General features: G+C 44.9%; 1 protein-coding gene across 1 annotated transcript in view; it reads left to right on the top strand.

Moving 5' to 3' along the window:
• The first annotated feature begins 426 nt into the window (after window positions 1–426).
• Window positions 427–20,030, top strand: part of LOC121570209 (C-type mannose receptor 2-like) — a 40,473-nt gene continuing 20,869 nt past the window's right edge. The window contains exons 1-9 of the mRNA XM_045209656.1: window positions 427–644; window positions 6,542–6,976; window positions 9,387–9,560; window positions 9,703–9,867; window positions 10,178–10,291; window positions 10,931–11,074; window positions 11,590–11,781; window positions 15,544–15,698; window positions 15,866–15,970. Of these exons, the coding sequence (XP_045065591.1) occupies window positions 527–644; window positions 6,542–6,976; window positions 9,387–9,560; window positions 9,703–9,867; window positions 10,178–10,291; window positions 10,931–11,074; window positions 11,590–11,781; window positions 15,544–15,698; window positions 15,866–15,970 (1,602 nt within the window). The 5' untranslated portion in view covers window positions 427–526. The remainder of the gene's footprint in view (window positions 645–6,541; window positions 6,977–9,386; window positions 9,561–9,702; window positions 9,868–10,177; window positions 10,292–10,930; window positions 11,075–11,589; window positions 11,782–15,543; window positions 15,699–15,865; window positions 15,971–20,030) is intronic.

The following is a 20,030-nucleotide window of genomic DNA, read 5'->3' as shown; positions in this document are numbered from 1 at the left end:
TTCTGCTTTCAATCTCTACTGTAGTTTTAAATAAGCTAAATCAAGTGTCTATATGTGTAAAAAATAAAAAATAAAATTATTTGACGCTTATAAATATGATTATATCTGGAAAGTCAATACTTTATTTTGAAGCAAACAAATAGGCCTAAGCTAGCTAGGCTACATATTTGCAGCATGTAGCGTATCACAAGCAGGGATGTTGTTACAATGTAACAGCGGGGCTGATCTCAAGACGATGCAAGGTAACAATGTTGCAAGTCTGAGATACAATGTTGCACATCTGCAATACAGTGTATCTAGTTTGTGGACAACTGTGTGTGCATGTGAGGCGGGCTAAAATATTGTGACGCTAACGCAGCGCGTCTGCTCCCTTCAGTTTTAACGACGCACTAAAAAGACACATAGCCCACTCTACTCCTCCTTTCCTCTGCACCCCATCATACTCACCACCACTCTACCAATCCGACCCGAAAGGAAAGCTCTCCATAAATTGCTCCGATTTACACTTTTCTGAGCAATAGTGGGCATGCCACGCTTCGACCGAAACAAAGATTCGAGGAGAACATGGAAAAATTGCCTTCACTTTTACAAATGCACTTTATATTTATTCATCTTTAGTCTGGAGCTAAACAGCAGCGTTTCAGGTAAGAACAATATGTTGCTCTCGAATGCTCCTCGGCTTTTCATTCAAGAAAAACTCTGGAGACCGAGAGTCGGAGACTGTCTTTGTTATTGCATATCTGAATATCCATCTAAAGCTTATTTAGCGTTTTTTTTTGTTGGTAGGAGACCTGGTGCGATTTTACGGGTACTTTGTATCCGAACTTCACTGATGAATTGGAATGCCACGAAAGTCCGAATTCTGAGTCGAACCAGATGTGTGTGTGTGTGTGGGGGGGGTCTGGGCTTATTTTATGTGTTTTCTCGTTTAGAAACTTGAAGTGAAGTGCTAATATACCTATATATACTTCATTTGGCATCTTCTTTGAACACTTAAAATGGTAGATGCACATCCGTGTCCTTCCTTTGTATGCTGGTATGGGACTGACGCGCTGCATATATTTGGCACCCCACGGGCAGATGTGACCTTTACATCCTGTTATACAATTAAGCCATGCAACCAAGTCCATCTCTTCTCGGTCCTCTTCTAGTCTTTCTCAGTACCTTGTAGGCCAATTGCCACGACAGTGACCTCTCGCTTTTGAACATTGACCTGCCTTACTCCTAGGCATGCTATGGGTCGATTTGTAGAGAATTTTCTCTAAGAGTAAGACTTAACTTTAGGTAAAAAAAAAAAAAACATGAATGAAGATGGATAACACTAAGCTATAAAAGTTATTTTAAGAAATACCACACTGTAGCTCTGAAATGAAGACAAAGTAGGCCCAGTAAACAACTTGACAGTGTTGACAACTTTGGAGGTGGGCCTAACTAAAAACTGTTTGTTTTTTATAATTACATTCTCAATTCCTCCCAAGTGGAAACATAACTTTAAATTTACTTTGCCAGCCCTATATCACAAATCCAGAGTGAATTCAATTTTCAACAGGATGTATTCAGTTCTTTGAAACGGAGGTCTACACCAGAATATACATTGTGTGTTATGGGGTCAGAATTAGTTCAGTTAGTACAAGGGAGGGAAAACAGTATCAACAAAGTTGAGTATGATGATTCAAAGTGATCAAGTCAATAAGACGATCATATACTGTAATTCACCAGGTGTTGTTAGTACTGTGTTATTACAGTCATTGTTTTAGTTTTCTGTGTGATTTCTCTGAAAGCAGAGTTGCGTTGGCTCTCATCTCAACACAATGTCATGTAGGGCCAGATACATTGTTGTGTCTAACTGTTACACCTGCAGTGCAGATGGTACTGGGTGTGTTTGCCAACTACAAAGGCAAGGCAGATATGTCATTCACATGCTTTCATTCTTGTTTTGCAATTTGTTTTATTTATTCTGTCTTTTAGATACTTATTCACACACTGAGGTCTACCTGAGTGTACAGGTCTCAGAACAATCCCTCTCTCCTGGGGCTCAGTCTTACCTTTAGGATCGTGGAGGAATTTCAGGCACCACCCCTGTGTCTGTAGACTCAAGCTGTACAGAAATCCCACTCAACCACCCACTAAAGGGCTGATCAGCCCCTAACAAATCCCACCCACTCACTGCTGCTTTTCCTCCCACTGAGATGTTTCCTGGGAGTGGTTCTACCACCGCTCCAACAGTTTCAGAGGCTGGCCTGGACCGTCATTAAACAGAACAGAAACAAACACACTAACAGGCTGGAATTTCCTGTCTATTTGTTGGTTGCTGTTTTTACTGGACAATGAGATGTTCTGTTTTATAAAGCTTACCCGTAAAACAAGCTTCCCCTTTCATCTCAAACATCTGTCAAAATAGGAAAAAGGTTCAAGGACAATCCTTTGGTCCCACCACACCTTCATCTAGACCTGAGGGGCTTTAACCCGATACCAGAATCTATCATCATTGTTGTTCTTATCCAATAACATCCACCCACACTTTTACTCCACTTTGCTTCAACATCTATGAGAGTAAAATATTTGTTATCTCAAATTTCTATCACAATATGGTTCCCAGTCCCAGTGCCTCCATCTCTACAGTACGTCTCACTTCAGTGTGGATCAAGTCAGTCACCTTGGTTTCATGTACCTCAGCCTCCACTGGCCCCCCTGGACCTCTGTGCTCCAGCTCCAGTGCCCTGCTCACACCCCCACGCGCAGAGAGACCTCATCAACACACTGGCCGGTGTTGGAGGAGAAGAAGGTGGTTCTGGGAACATCAGCCTCTCGGCTCTTGGCTCCGCATGTTCCGTTGTTCTTGGCTGCAGGTTTAAGCCTCTCTCTTTTGCAGCAGGAAACTGGTGTGGGTCTGAGTAGGGTAACGGTGCAGGGAGTGGGAGAGAGGGGGAGCAGGGATCAGGCTAGAGGGGTGTTGTTCTGGTTGTACTTTCCAAAGGTTGAACTTTTGTCGAGATTCTGTGAAGCTGTTGATCTGGGCTTTACTGTATTCACATCAAACATTTTCAAATCCGCTTCAGGAATTACATTTGAAGTTTGTCTTTTACTTAGCAGAGCCATCTGAGGTTGAACCCACACTTCAAACACAGCTGCAGGGCCCAGGTGGGAACACTTTGAGAAGTTATAACCCAACTTGTTGTACAAGTCATGGCCTGGGTGAAATTAGTCATTAAGTTCAATCAAGGTCTAATAGGTTGTCCCAGTTTTACTGCCTTGGTATCAACAGAAAAACAACATTTATTTTGTTGTGGCTCTGATTCTCATCATGACAAAAGACAAAATGACATCAGGCTGCTTTAAAAAATATTTATGTCTCCTAAAAAGTCCTCTTACCACACTGTCGTGAGTGTTGCTAAGCCAAGTGTTACCATAGCCAAAACCATCGTTATGTAAGCCTTGTCAAGGAAATCACACACCACTGGAAGCAACACTGCTTACTTCAGAGCAAGATCTGTGCATCCGGCTTAAGTCAACGCAGTAGATGTCAAAAATTAATTAATTGTTCTGTACAGTGTTTTTACAAATTTGGAGAAGGACAAAGTTGATCCTGTAATCTGCTCACAGCTGGGGTTGATTGCCTGTCACGGCAGAGAAGAGCCCATTAAAAGAACAGATAGAAGGGTTGGATTTTCAGACCGGGGTAGCTTGGAGCACTGCTAAATGTTTTGGCATATATCACAAGGTAAAAAAGATCCTTGAATTGAGAGGCATCACAGACAGAGAGACTTTGCTGAACTGTCTGATCTACAGGGTCCATACTGTATGACATTAACAGGACTCAATCTGTCTTTGCTGTTGGAGAACTGTAGAGAATGCTTGAATAACTGTAGCAAGGTTATTGAACACATTACATTTAATGGAAATGACAGACAATGAGTTGCCTGGAGAGAAATGAGTCCATGGAAAGGTTTTTCATTTCAGACTGCTATGGATTGTGTTGCGTTAATAATAGGAGTCTGGAATGATAAACTCATGGAAAGGCATACTTGTCAATGTTAAGACATTCAGTTGCTTTTTGTCTGTTGGAACCTGCCCCTCATTATTTTACTTCAATGATCCAGGTGCTATCTAGAACCAAAAAGGGTTATTTGGCTGTCCCAATAGGAGAACCCTTTGAAGAACCCCTATTGGTTCCAGGTTGGAACCAAAAAGGGTTCTCCAGTGGCGACAACTGCAGAACCCTTTTGGAACCCTTTTTTCTAAGAGTGCAGAGTAAAGATTTTTCCAGAGGAAAGGTATTTTGACTCCTGAATCTTTATTGCATCACAATTAGTGGACAGTAAACAGGCCTAACAACAGGGTGCTACAATGAGATGTCTGCAGCAGTCAGCGCCAGCTGGTAATTATATCTGATTACACTGTACAAAGCACTGCCAGTGGAGGCTCTCGCAGCTCTGTGGAACCACTCAGCCATTGTGTTTTGTAACTACAGCGTTTGCAGAGTGTGGAAGCCAACCAAGGCCACAAGCTGACTATTATTTCTCAACAACGTCACAAAAGAGGTTGAGTGAGGCTGAGAAAAACTAGTGCTACACTGATTGAAGGTCTGCATTTATAACGACTTTGTAGGGACTGTTTTTATGGAGATTCTCCATTGTTTTAGTATTGGTAGTGCTGCAAGGGAGGTGTTGCTAGTTCTGTGAGAGAGCTACAGTGGACTGATTAGATGACTTGAGGAGGGGGTTTAGTACTGCAGGCCAGGACCCCTATTCTGTGTGTGGCCTGAAGTACCCCCATACCAGAGCCATCTTATTCAGAGGGGTTGGGTTAAATGCGGAAGACACATTTCAGTTGTATGCATTCAGTTGTGCAACTGACTAGGTATCCCCTTTCCCTATTTTCAGCCCAAAACCCAGTGATCTGTCCCACCTTCCCCACTTCCTGGCCCCTCAGAGGGCCCCGTGAAGGAGGAATGCTGACGGTCTCTCTCTCTATGTTTCTCTTCTCTGGACCCAGATTCACTGAGGAGGGCTTCTGTTTGTTTTGGGGTCATTCCTTTTTTTCCCCTTGCTCTTTTTTGAATTTAACATCACAGCTGCACTCCTCCTCCTCTCTTTCTTCCCTCTTTCTCTCCCTTTCCTTCTCTCCTTCCACCAGTGCACACACTTTTGAGTCACCTGCTTTAGCCTCCCAATCCCCGTAACCCCCGTTGCAGGAGAAGAAAAAGAAGCTTAGAGAAGAAGTGGGGATGAGGGTTTTTGGGAAGGCTGTTGGGTTTTCTTCCCAACATTCCAGTCATAGTGGCTGGAGTCCAGCCAGTATCTAGCTAGCTTAGAGTTAAATGTCTGACTCTCTCTCTACCTCCTCTTTTTTATTGTATTTTTATTGTTTTAGTCATTTAGCAGATGCTCTTATCCAGAGCGACTTACAGGAGCAATTAGGGTTAAGTGCCTTGCTCAAGGGCACATTGACAGACTTTTCACCTAGTCGGCTCGGGATTAGAACCAGCTGCCTTTCGGTTACTGGCACAATGCTCTTAACCACTAAGCTACCTGCCGCCCAGTTATCAGTTCATACAGGGTCAGAGTGTATACAGTAAACTTACTCATGTATTACACAGAGCCTACAGTAGAGACCCAATATGCATAGCAAAGTTGCACATATTCACATTGACATATACATTACTGCATATGGATGAAATAAGACACAGTTCATGACATTTCATTGTACCTTTTTCGAGGATTAACTGTTGGGTCACTCGGTCTGGGTAAATTACTGACATAATTAAGTAAAGTAATGACATGTATATTATCCGATATTGACAACAGAAACATCTTCAAATATGAAACTTTATTATTATGCAAAGTGTTTCCTCAACCAGACATTTTCTCATGATAAAGTTCCAAACCAGTCCCCCAAAACCCCAGACTGCTCAGTCCTCATTTAGTTCTTCAGCCAACCTTCCCTCACATCACATTCAGACCACAGACTCCCCGTGAGGAGAAAGGCCATTCCAGGTCTCACGGCTGAAATGGGGCAAATATCCCAGAATCTGACAGGGAAATAACAAATAAATAGACATTACCAACCTTGCATTAATAGACGTGTGAAAAAACATGTGCAACCACATTTCAATATTCAATGAACACTTATCTAGACACATAACCTTGGTCAATGTCTGCTTAAGTTGAGGAGATATAACAGTGGGCTAGGTATCATTGTGAGAAAGCTAGCCTCTTTCACCAGCACCACAACCAGCTGAAAGATGCTAGCTCTATCAAAGCAGGACATCCATTAACAGTGATATTGATTGTGTTCCTGCTCTCTCCACATTAGCAGCTAAAGATGGAATAATTTCTGAACAGTGTTATTGACTGCCCCCCCCTCCCCTCCCCCCCACCTCTCTCTCTCTCTCTCTCTCTCTCTCTCTCTCTCTCTCTCTCTCTCTCTCTCTCTCTCTCTCTCTCTCTCTCTCTCTCTCTCTCTCTCTCTCTCTCTCTCTCTCTTTGTATCTATCTATGTGTCTCTCTTTCTCTCTGTTTCTCTATCTCTCTCTCCACAGAGCCTGTGAATGATGATGTGTTTGTGTTCTTCCACGAGGGGGCTCAGGGCTGTCTAGGGGTGCAGGGTCACTCCCTGTCCCTGTCCGAGTCCTGCGAGGATGACGCCCAGAAGTGGAAGTGGGTGACCCGGGGACGGATCTTCAATCTAGGCTCCTCTCTGTGCCTGGGCCTGACCACGGGCAACTACAGCTCCAGGGAGGATGCCTCACCGCTGGGCGTCTACCCCTGCGACAGAGAGCCTCCCCGGGTCCGCTGGACCTGGTACTGTGCCCAGGTGTTGGAGAACCTCAACCTGTACCTGCCGTCCCCCTCGCACCCTGTTAACCCCTCCGCTAACTCCTCAGTGGAGGCCTCGGATGTCAAGCCCCCACAGGAGGGGCTCAAATGGAGGCTCTTTGGGGACAATCAGGACCTTTGTTCTAGGACCTATCGTGGTAAGTAGAAGAGGTTCTGCTGCTGGTTGACAAAGTAATTCTAGTGCATTACAAAGGGCTGATGATGCTATTTTGTACTCTTGATTTTGTTTTGGTATGGAGCAACAAGACGTAGTTCGACTCTGGTAGGCCAGGGGAGTCAGCCATTTTGAAATAGAAAATTCAAACCAGAGTATGGTTTGTCTCTCTTTCTCCCAACAGTGCTTGTGAATGAAAAGCTGAGGCAGGGTTAGTCAGCTGTGTTGAACTGTTGAGGAGGGTACAGCTGTATCTGTTCAGATGCATGCTGCAATTTGTTGCCCTGGGCCTCTCTGTATGACTGACTGGCAGCCCGCCAGCTAGATAGCTAAGGAAAGCCCTCTCTCTCTGTGTTTGTAAACTCAAGACGTAAACAGTGGAATGCCCTTGCCCTCACATAGCCTACGGTAGAGCTGGGATGATCAACCGGAAATTATCGACACCGACCATACCTATCACTTATCGCAAGGCATTTTGCTGATATCGTTCATTACGATAAGTAGCCTATACTAGAGAAATGTGAAGTTTGAAATTAAATAAGTGTGTAAATATGGGTAATTGTTGATGGGACAATTGATGGCTACAACCATCAAACTAGTAGTTTTTTTTTTGTTGCACCTTAATGTTATAAACTATCGTTCTATTTATCGTTATCACTTCAATTCAGGCAATTTATTGCGATATGGATTTTTGTCCATATCACCCAGCTCTAGCCTACGGTATATTAGTGTTTATGTAGGACCTAGGAGTTGAAGCCCCCGCTTAAGGGTTATCAGTGTGGTTTTGAAGCAAAGCCTTGTTTCCACTATTATTATCATTATTATTCATTCAGATATCAAATGTCATAATTTCAGTTGCATTGACAGCCTTTCTGCTGGGCTTTGTCTGTGAAATACTGTCTCTAGCCTGTCTGACTGCAATTAAAACCAGTTCTCCTACAACTTAAGTCCAGAAAACGACTTACATTTACATTTTAGTAGACACTCTTATCCAGAGCGACTTACAGGAGCAATTAGGGTTAAGTGCCTTGCTCAAGGGCACATCGACAGATTTTTCACCTAGTCGGCACTGAGATTAGAACCAGCGACCTTTCGGTTACTGGCACAACACTCTTAACCACTAAGCTACCTGACTTCTTTATTTCCCTCCTCTATCTTTCCTCTCCTTCTTTTCCTTTCCTTTTTTGTGGCGCGGCAAAAGGCATTTGTAACTTTTAACTGCCATTCCTCACAACACGCTGCTGGATAAAGAATGCCACGGACATTAGTCAACCCGCCGTCTAGCTAGCAGGCTAGCAGCTTGACACGAACCAGCCAGTGGTAGAGGAGAGAGGGAAATGAAGGAGGGAGGGAACTTTCTAGGCCTTTCCCCGCCTTTTAACACATATGCCCTACTTTCCATGGGCCTGGCTGGTTCTCTGTGTGTTTTGGTAACATTGCAGACACCCTTCCAGTCTCTCTCTTTACAGCTCTCTCTCTCTACCGCTCTCTCTCTCCCTTTCTCTCTCTCCCCTTCTCTCTCTCCCTTTCTCTCTCTCCCATTCTCTCTCTCTCTCTCTCTCTCTCTCTCTCTCTCTCTCTCTCTCTCTCTCTCTCTCTCTCTCTCTCTTTCCTTGCTCTATCTCTCTTTCCTCACTCACTCGCTCTCTTCCCTCTTTCTGTCTTTCCCCCTTTAACCCCCTCTCTCTCTCTTTCTCCATCGTGTCTTGGAGAGTTGATTTGAGTTTTTCCCCTGCTGCCCTTTCCTTCATACCCCGCTGTCCAGTGGAATGCAGAGGCTACCGTGGCAACCCCTGGTCATTTTGTCAAACTGTGGAGATCAGGTTTCATTCAAAATAATGTTAATTCACCTCTCCAAGAATAATGGAGTTTAGTTTATACATGGCAGTCTCATAATAGACTGCAAAAAGAACTAAAACAGCTGCTTATAAACTAAACTCATTATTAATTTATTATTTTAGAGAACGTTTTTTGGAAAGAGTATCCTTTTAACCCTTGTCAATTGCTAGTGAAAATGAAAATGACCTTTTCTGGCATACTTTTTAGTTTGAGACAGTATATTGAGTTTTTATAAAGCTTTGTCCTGATGTATTTATTTTTCAGTTGTAAATTGTTTGATTGTTTTTCCATTATCTGGTCTATTTTAGTTTATTGTTGACCTCTGATGGTCTTTCCCATACCTTTCCCTAGTCCAAAAACACACTTTGGCGTGTGTCATCATTTCCTGTAATAAATATTTTATTTATTTATCACGTTTAATTGCACATGTCTTTGAGGACACAGATTTGTTTGCTCAGTAAAGACTATCAACACAAATCAATTTGGGACAGAAAGTGGTGCTTCAGTGCCAGTGCATACTGGGATTTGAAGTCTTTCCATTGTGTGCCTTGCAGAGATCTATACTATCCAGGGGAACTCTGACGGTCGGCCCTGCTACCTGCCCTTCCTGTACGATGGCCAGTGGTTCCACAGCTGCACCAGTATTGGCAGAGAGGACGGTCACCTGTGGTGTGCCACCACCTATGACTACGGCAAGGACGAACGCTGGGGCTTCTGTCCTGTTAAGAGTGAGTCACTGTCTCACACAGCTACGTTCCTCTTCCACCGCCGCAATCCCCCCAAACACACCACAGACTCTTTCTATGTCTCCCTATGACTATTTCCCCTTGCAATTATATCTGACTCTCCCTCCCTCCCTCCCCCTCACAGGCAATGACTGTGAGACGTTCTGGGACACAGACCCACTGACAGACAGCTGCTACCAGTTCAACTTCCAGGCCACCCTGTCATGGAGCGAGGCTCGCATCAGCTGCCAACAACAGGGGGCAGACCTGCTCAGTATCACCAAGCTGCATGAACAGACATACATCAATGGTAAGAGATCAGAGGAGATTCTAAAATCTAGTACTCCATGCTAGTACACGGGAGAGGTTTTCTTCCTTATTCTCGGTTTGATAGAAATGTATTTATAGGTCTGTTATGAACTGGTGTTAAACATTATTGATAAACAACTATGTAGTAAGCGTTTATAAGCCATTTAAAAGCATACCTTAAAATCAAGTGTTACCCTCTCTTCCCAACTTACCTCTTCTCTAATAGTTTTAAAGAGGTAGAGTGTGATCTTGTCTTTGTTTATATGAGGACGTCTTATGTTTTTAAGAAAAGTCTCTCCCTGCTGCTGTAGGTTTGCTGACTGGTTACAGTGCTGCTCTGTGGATCGGACTGAATGACCTGGACATCAGCGGAGGCTGGCAGTGGGCTGACTCCTCCCCTCTCAAATACCTCAACTGGGAGAATGGTGAGAGAACACTGCCTTTAACCCAACCCAACCTCAACTATCCTCAACCATCTTTTTAACCCAACCCAACCTCAACCATCCTCAACCATCTTTCTAACCCAACCCAACTTCAACCATCCTTTTAAAAGCAGATTGACATTTATTATCATGAATCTTGCCCTGGAGGCAGAACTGAGCGATTTCTGCTTGATTGGCCAGTTGCAAAGTCAAAATTGGCTTTATCGTAAAATTTTATGAAAACAAAAATGAGCTTTTTGGTCTTAATTTAAGGTTAGGGTTAGACATTAGGGTTAGCAGTGTGGTTAAGGTTAGGGTTAGGCATTAGGGCTAGCAGTGTTAGGGTTATGGTTAGGTTTAAAATCAGATTGTATGACTTTGTGGCTGTGCCAGCAAGTGACCACTCTGCAGAGCTGCCTCCAGGGCAAGATTCATGACAATAAATGCCAACCTGCTCCTTTTAACCCAACCCAACCACATACATCCTCAACCAACCTTTTAACCTTATCCATCCTCAACCATCCTTTTAACCCAACCCAACTTCTACCATCTGTTTACAACACTAATACCACAGACTACACAGAGAACTTCTAAGCTTTCCCTTCTTTCTATCTCACAATATTTCTTCTATCTCCATCCCAGACCAGCCGAGCCATATGGAGGAGGAGAACTGTGCGGTGATCAGGACAGAGTCGTCTGGCCGCTGGCAGAACAGAGACTGCTCTGTAGCCCTTCCCTACGTCTGTAAGAAGAGGCCCAATGCCACCCTGGACCCCTTCACCACCGGTACGTCTGCCTAGTCACCGGTCGAGTCTCTAGACCTCCTTATCAAATCCTCCCTGCTAAAGCTTTTACAGATGTAGGATCTTAATTTGATCACAATTTTGTTGCTGAGAATTTTCCAGCAAAGCAGGAAAGGCAAACTTGTAGTGTATTTGAGTTTTAAAAAGGCTTCTAATGTTTGTAATTTCCGCTTTGAAATTTCAGACTTGATTTTCCCTTACGAAAAATGTATCAAACCCTACAAAAATGTCAGTTTGTTAAAATCCACATAATAAATCACATTTCCTGTTGCCGCAGGATTATTTTCCTCCTGTAGCAAACTGGCTCAAATTAAGATCCTACATCTGTAGCTTGTTGTTTCATGGATAGTTACATACACTGAGTAGTTAGAGTCATCATTTTTAAAATCACAGATATGTGTTACCATCGGTTATATGCTCTCTACTTTATTAACAAAGAGTTAACATTGGGTATATTTCCCTTCTGTTTGATCTCTGTCTCTGCTCTGTGGGCTGCAGACTCGTGGGCGGATGATGAGAAGTATGAGTGTGATGTGGGCTGGCAGGCGTTCCAGGCAGGCTGCTACAGACTGACGTCAGAGAAGGTGGACTGGGACGTGGCTCAGAAAACCTGTCAGAAAATGGAGGCCAACCTGGTCAGCCTCCACACCCTGCCTGAACTAGAGTTCATCATCAACAACATCAAGAGAGGTACACAGCCAATACAGTATGTCATCAAAAGGCACCTCAACCTGAAGAGAGGTACACAGATAATACAATAAAAGAAGCTTCAACCTCAGTGTCAACAGTTTCTCTCTTAGGAGACAGTTTATCTTGTTTCTTGTTTGTTTTTAAATATATGCACATATGTACAATTTGAAATAATAAACTATATACGGTGCCTTCGGAAAGTATTCAGACCCCTTGACTTTTTCCACATTTTGTTAGGTTACAGCCTTATTCTAAAATTGATTAAATCGTTTTTTCCCCTCATCAATCTACATACAATACCCCATAATGACAAAGCAAAAACAGGTTTTTAGAAATTGTTGCTAATTTATTACAAATACATTTACATATGCATTCAGACCCTTTACTCAGTACTTTGTTGAAGCACCTTTGGCAGCGACTACAGCCTTGAGTCTTCTTGGGTATGACACTATAAGCTTGGCAAACCTGTATTTGGGGAGTTTCTCCCATTCTTCTCTGCAGATCCTCTCAAGCTCTGTCAGGTTGGATGGGGAGCGTTGCTGCACAGCTATTTTTAGGTCTCTCCAGAGATGTTCGATCGGGTTCAGGCTCTGGCTGGGCCCCTTAAGGACATTCAGAGACTTGTCCAGAAGCCACTCCTGCGTTGTCTTGGCTGTGTGCTTAGGGTCGTTGTCCTGTTGGAAGGTGAACTTTCGCCCCAGTCTGAGGTCCTGAGTTCTCTGGAGCAGGTTTTCATCAAGGATCTCTCTGTACTTTGCTCCGTTCATCTTTGCCTCGATCCTGACTAGTCTCCCAGTCCCTGCCGCTGAAAAACATCCCCACAGCATAATGCTCCCACCACCATGCTTCACCATAGGGATGGTGCCAGGATTGCTCCAGGTCGTGACGCTTGGCATTCAGGCCAAAGAGTTCAATCTTGGTTTCATTTGACCAGAGAATCTTGTTTCTCATGGTCCGAGAGTCTTTAGGTGCCTTTTGGCAAACTCCAAGCGGGCTGTCATGCCTTTTACTGAGGAGTGGCTTCCGTCTAACGACTCTACCATAACGGCCTGATTGGTGGAGTGCTGCAGAGATGGTTGTCCTTCTGGAAGGTTCTCCCATCTCTAGAGCTCTGTCAGAGTGACCATCGGTTTCTTGGTCACCTCCCTGACCAAGGCCCTTTTCCCCCGAAGAGTCTTGGTCGTTCCAAACTTCTTCCATTTAAGAATGATGGAGGCCACTGTGTTCTAGGGGATCTTCAATGCTGCAGAAATTTTTTGGTACCCTTCCCCAGATCTGTGTCTCGACACAATCCTGTCTCGGAGCTCTACGGACAATTCCTTCGCCCACATGGCTTGGTTTTTGCTCTGACATGCACTGTCAAATGTGAGACCTTATATAGACAGGTGTGTACCTTTCCAAATCATATCCAATCAATTGAATTTACCAGAGGTGGACTCCAATCAAGTTGTAAAAACATCTCAAGGATGATCAATGGAAACAGGATGCACCTGAGCTCAATTTCGAGTCTCATACCAAAGGTTCTGAATACTTAAGTAAATAAGGTATTTCCGTTTTCTATTTGTAATAAATTGGCAAACATTTCTAAAAACCTGTTTTCGCTTCATCATAATGGGGTATTGTGCGTAGATTGCTGAGGATGTTTTTATTTTTTTATTTTTAGAATAAGGCTGTAACTTAACAAAATGTGGAAAAGGTCAAGGGGTCTGTATACTTTCCGAAGGCACTGTATGTATATACACTACCAGTCAAAAGTTTGGACACACCTACTCATTCAAGGGCTTTTCTTTATTTGTACCATTTTTTACATTGTAGAATAATAGTGAAGACATCAAAACTATGAAATAACACATATGGAATCATGAAGTAACCAAAAACGTGTTAAACATATCAAAATATATTTTATATTTGAGATTCTTCAAATAGCCACCCTTTGCCTTGATGACAGCTTTGCACACTCTTGGCATTCTCTCAACCAGCTTTATGAGGTAGTCACCTGGAATGCATTTTAATTAACAGGTGTGCCTTCTTAAAAGTACATTTGTGGAATTTCTTTCCTTCTTAATGCGTTTGAGCCAATCAATTGTGTTGTGACAAGGTAGGGGGGGTATACAGAAGATAGCCCTACTTGGTAAAAGACCAAGTTCATATTATGGCAAGAACAGCTCAAATAAGCAAAGAGAAACGACAGTCCATCATTACTTTAAGACATGAAGGTAAGTCAATACAGAACATTTCGAGAATTTTGAAAGTTTCTTCAAGTGTAGTCACAAAAACCATCAAGCGCTATGATGAAACTGGCTCTCATGAGGACCACCACAGGAAGACCCAGAGTTACCTCTGCTGCAGAGGATAAGTTCATTAGAGTTACCAGCCTTAGAAAATGCAGCCCAAATAAATGCTTCACAGAGTTCAAGTAACAGACACATCTCAACATCAACTGTTCAGAGGGGACTGTGTGAATTAGGCCTTCATGGTAGAACCACTACTAAAGGACACCAATAAGAAGAAGATACTTGCTTGGGCCAAGAAACATGAGCAATGGACATTAGACCGGTGGAAATGTGTCATTTGGTCAGGAGTCCAAATTTGCGATTTTTGGTTCCAACCGCCATGGCTTTGTGAGACGCGGTATGGGTGAACAGATGATCTCTGCATATGTATTTCCCACCGTAAAGCATGGAGGAGGAGGTGTTATGGTGTGGGGGTGCTTTGCTGGTGACACTGTCTGTGATTTATTTAGAATTCAAGGCACACTTAACCAGCATGGCTACCACAGCATTCTGCAGCGATACGCTATCCCATCTGGTTTGGGCTTAGTGGGACTATCATTTGTTTTTCAACAGGACAATGACCCAACACACCTCCAGGCTGTGTAAGGGCTATTTGACCAAGAAGGAGAGTGATGGATGGTTGCATCAGATGACCTGGCTTCCACAATCCCCCGACCTCAACCCAATTGAGATGGTTTGGGATGAGTCGGACCGCAGAGTGAAGGAAAAGCAGCCAACAAGTGCTCAGCATATGTGGGAACTCCTTCAAGACTGTTGGAAAAGCATTCCAGGTGAAGCTGGTTGAGAGAATGCCAAGAGTGTGCAAAGCTGTCATCAAGGCAAAGGGTGGCTATTTGAAGAATCTCAAATATAAAATATATTTTGATTTGTTTAACACTTTTTTGGTTACTACATGATTCCATATGTGTTATTTCATAGTTTTGATGTCTTCACTAATATTCTACAATGTAGAAAATAGTAAAAATAAAGAACCTGGAATGAGTAGGTGTGTCCAAACTTTTTACTGGTACTTTATATATATCTAATAGGAGACAGTTATTTACAACTTTTTGTAAGGATAGGGTTTGGCATACTGTAGTTACACCATACCTACACGCTTAGAAAAAAAGGTGCTATCTAGAACCTAAAAGGGTTCTTCGGCTGTCCTCATAGGAATATCCTTTGAAGAACCCTTTTTGGTTCCTGGTAGAAAGAACCCTTTTAGTTCCAAGTAGAACCCTTTTGGGTTCAAAGTAGAACCCTTTCCACGGAGGGCTCTACATGGAACCCAAAATGGTTTTACCTAGAACCAAAAAGGGTTCTCCTATGGGGACAGCCGAAGAACCCTTTTGGAACCCTTTTTTCTAAGAGTGTATAATATTCCAATCCACTCACTGCTTCTCCCATCTTGTTTGTGTCCTAATGTGATTGCTGTAGTGTCTCCTCCTCCCTGCTCTGTGATAGTTATCGTCCTATCTCTGTGTGTCAGATGTGGAGGAGCTGTGGATTGGTCTCCATGACACGGCTATGCAGATGGACTTCCAGTGGACAGACCACACGCCCGTCATCTTCACTTACTGGCACCCCTTTGAGCCCAACAACTTCCAAAACACCCCTGAGGACTGTGTCACCATCTGGGGACCCGTGAGTGACCCTTGACCATTGATCCCTATAGTCTGGACCCTTCGTCATCTCACAGCTGTCTGTTCTCACTGCCAGCAAGCCTCCCTCCAGAAAGTTGTTGTTTATACTCAGCAGCTGTGTCCTCTCTCTTTCTCTGTGTGTGCGTGTGTGTGTGTGTGTGTGTACAGGAAGGCCGCTGGAATGACAGTCCCTGTAACCAGACCCTGCCATCCATCTGTAAGAAAGCAGCACAGAAGACTGACGGACAGGCACAGGACCACGGCTGCAAACCAGTAAGACTTACTGTAGTCTCTTTCTCTCTCTCTCTCTTTTTCTCTCCCTCCCCCCTCTCTCTCTCAATCCTTCTCTCAATCTCTCTCTCTCTCTTTCTCTCTCTCTCTCTCTCTCTCTCTCTCTCTCTCTCTCTCTCTCTCTCTCTCTCTCTCTCTCTCTCTCGGTCACTACTTTCTCTCTCCCTCTCTTTCTCACTCCTTCTTCTCAATCCCCCTCTCAGTGTGCTTGCTGAAGGCAAATAATTCCATCTGTTATTCCCCTCCTGTATCTATCTTTCTTATTCTCTCTAATCTGTCGTTCCCTGTCATCCTTTATCTGTGTTTCCCTTTCTCTCTGTCTCTGTCCCTCTCTCTGTCTGTCTAGAAAGGTTCTATTCACAGTTCTAACAGCGTCACGCTGTTCTAACTCCAGATGCAGACAGTCAGCACTGGTACTCTGAATGCAGATTGTAAATTTTTGAGTGCACCCCTCACACCCTGCCCCCCTCCCTGTGCACCCCTCGCCCTGCCGCCCTCCACCTTCAAAACCTCCGCCCCTCCGCCTCCTGACCTCCACCCCTGTCTGTATTTGCTCTGAATCACTCCCTCAGGGCCAGGGAGGTCAGCCAGACACCCTACCCCCAGACAACCCCACAAATATGTGTTCACATTCACAAAATTACCCACACACAAATGAACCATATCCACAGGTTTCACATATCTCTCTCTCTCTCTCTCTCTCTCTCTCTCTCTCTCTCTCTCTCTCTCTCGCTCTTTCTCTCTCTCTCTCAACTCAATTTAAGGGCTTTATTGGCATGGGAAACGTATGTTAACATTGCCAAAGCAAGTGAAGTAGATAGTAAACAAAAGTGAAATAAACAATAAATATTAACAGTAAACATTACACTCAGAAGTTCCAAAAGAATAAAGACATTTCAAATGTCATATTATGTATATATATAGTGTTGTAACAATGTGCAAATAGTTCAAAAGTACAAATGGGAAAATAAATAAACATAAATATGGGTTGTATTTACAATGGTGTTTGTTCTTCACTGGTTGCCCTTTTCTTGTGGCAACAGGTCACAAATCTTGCTGCTGTGATGGCACACTGTGGTATTTCACCCAGTAGATAAGGGAGTTTATCAAAATTGGGTTTGTTTTCGAATTCTTTGTGAATCTCTGTAATCTGAGGGAAATATGTGTCTCTAATATGGTCATACAAGTGCAGCTCAGTTTCCACCTCATTTTGTGGGAAGTGTGCACATAGCCTGTCTTCTCTTGAGAGCCAGGTCTGCCTACGGCGGCCTTTCTCAATAGCACGGCTATGCTCACTGAGTCTGTACATAGTCAAAGCTTTCCTTAAGTTTGGGTCAGTCACAGTGGTCTCTCTCTCTCTCTCTCTCTCTCTCTCTCTCTCTCTCTATCCCTCTCTCTCTCTCTCTCTCTCTCTCTCTCTCTGTCAGCTTCCTGCTTCCCCTGTTTGTCTCCTGGCCTCTAGAGGTCAGCTGTGTTCCCCTTTGCCTTAGTTTTTCCTCATGTGTCCTAATTAGCTTATCTATGTCACCTGTGCCTTGTTTCCCCTTGAGTATTTTAGCTGTGTGTTTTCCCCTTGTTTCTCACTTGGTTATTGCGTCCTGTCTATGTGTCTCCTGCTTTGTCCCACCGTATCAGTCCTAGTAAGTTATTCAAAGTTATCTTTAGTTTGTTTTTCTCCCCTCGGGGAGTTGTTTTGTTTTGCCTCCTGTTTTGGAACATTAAATCTACTTACCTGGAGTATTGCCTGGGGTGTTTCATTTGGGTCCTACAACATCTCCTCTGTGGCTAAGGGGTAGTACCCCCAGCTCTACACATTTGAGACCGGAGTTCTAGCCCGGCTTGTGACAGAATAACCAAGTCAATCATGGACCCAGAAACACTCAGTTCCCAGGACCTGTTGGCGGTGATCATTCGACATGAGGCTTCTTTCCAGCGCCATGAAGCCGTTCTCAGCCGACAAGAGGAGCTGATGGCTAGACATTCTCAACTCCTGGCCGAAATGATGAGTTCCCTTCACCAGCTCTTTGAACGCCTCCTTGGTTCTCCCCCTTCCCCCCGGTCACCTCCCAGTGACGACAGGCCTTCTCGGTTGGCGGAGCCCCGACTACCACCTCCCAAGCCCTTTTCTGGGGATCCAAGCTCTTGTCAGGGTTTCCTCACCCAATGCTCCCTCACCTTCGAGCTCCAACCCTCAAGTTTTCCCACAGACCGTTCCAAGATTGCCTACCTCATTACCCTTCTTTCAGACAAGGCGCTCGCCTGGGCCTCTGCGGTGTGGCAGTCCCAGGAGGCCTGTTGTGACTCCCACGCTGCATTTGTAGAAGAGTTCAAGCGGGTGTTCGATCATCCTGTCAGTGGGCGGGAGGCTTCCAAGCGCCTACTGTCTCTCCGTCAGGGCCCCCGAAGCACGGCAGATTTTGCCATTGAGTTCCGAACCATAGCAGCAAGGAGCGGATGGAATGATGAAGCGCTGAGGGTCTGCTTTCAGGGAGGGTTATCTGAGCCCCTTCAAGATGAGTTAGCCACCCGTGAACCAGCTGAAGATCTCGAGTCCCTCATAGCCTTGGCCATCCGCCTGGACAATCGTCTAAGAGAGCGGAGAACGGCTCGCCGTCAGGTGTCTCTGTCCCAAGTTCCTCTGAGCAGCTCTGTTTCTCCTGTTTGGACTCCGTCATTCAGAGCTGCCCCGGCTCCTGAACTGCCCCAGGATTCCCCGGAGAGCATGCAGTTAGGCCGTTCCAGGCTTTCTTCCAACGAAAGGGAACGTCGCATGAGGGAGCGTCGGTGCCTCTACTGCGGGGTTGCCGGCCACTTCCGCTCCACTTGCCCCGAGCTTCGGGAAACGCCTGTCCCCGCCCAGCTACAGGAGGGTTGTGATGGGGAAAATTAGAGCTCCTCCTACTAACGCGGTCCTAGCTATTCCAGCCACTCTGTCCTGGGAGGGCCACCAGCATCGGGTCCAGGCTATGATCGATTCCGGTGCCGCAGGTGATTTTATGGATGTAACCTTGGCTAAGGAACTTAAGATCCCTACCCAACTACTTCCTCAACCCCAGGCAGTTACAGCCTTAGATGGCAGACCTCTGGAACCAGGAAAAGTTACTGAGGCGACTCAGTCCCTGCGACTTACCATCTCTCAACACCAGCAGGAGGAGACCTTCTATCTCATTGACTCTCCCGAGTATCCTATTATCCTGGGTCACCCTTGGCTATGCAGACATAATCCCCAGATCGACTGGCCTACTGGCACCATTCTTAGCTGGGGTCCCACTTGCCAACTCACCTGCATGCTTCAGAGTTCCTCAGCCCCTAGTACCCAGTTTCAAGAGTCTGTTGACGTCTCCCGAGTCCCCAGTGTTTACCATCGGTTCAAAGCAGTGTTCAGCAAGGCCCGGGCTACTGCCTTACCGCCTCATCGCACTTATGACTGTGCCATTGATCTACTCCCTGGGTGCTGCCCTCCTAGAGGTCGGATCTTTTCCTTGTCCTCCCCGAGCACGCAGCTATGGACACCTACATTAAGGAGTCCTTGGCAGCCGGCCTCATCTATGCCTCTACTTCCCGGCTGGGGCGGGCTTCTTTTTTGTTGAAAAGAAAGACGGGGTCTGAGGCCTTGTATTGATTACCGGGGACTCAACAAGATCACGGTTCGGAATCGATACCCTCTTCCTCTCATGGCCACTGCTTTTGAGCTGCTTCAAGGGGCTTCCATTTTTACTAAGCTGGATCTCCGCAATGCTTACCATCTCGTGCGGATCCGGCCAGGAGACGAATGGAAGACGGCGTTCAACACGCCCACGGGACACTATGAATATCGGGTGATGCCGTTCGGGCTCACCAATGCCCCCGCAGTATTCCAAGCCCTGATTAATGATGTTCTCCGGGATATGCTTACTCTGTTCGTCTTCGTGTACCTGGACGATATCCTCATCTTCTCGAGGTCACTGAAGGAGCATGAGGGGCATGTTAGCCGGGTTCTCCAGAGGCTCCTTGACAATCACCTCTACGTTAAGCCTGAGAAGTGTGAATTTCATGTTTCTCA

The sequence above is a fragment of the Coregonus clupeaformis genome, chromosome 30 (genome assembly GCF_020615455.1).
Source record: "Coregonus clupeaformis isolate EN_2021a chromosome 30, ASM2061545v1, whole genome shotgun sequence".
In the NCBI taxonomy this organism is placed as follows: Eukaryota; Metazoa; Chordata; class Actinopteri; order Salmoniformes; family Salmonidae; genus Coregonus; species Coregonus clupeaformis.
The sequence above is the reverse complement of the archived record's forward strand: the minus strand, read 5'-3'. Positions and strand labels throughout refer to the sequence as shown.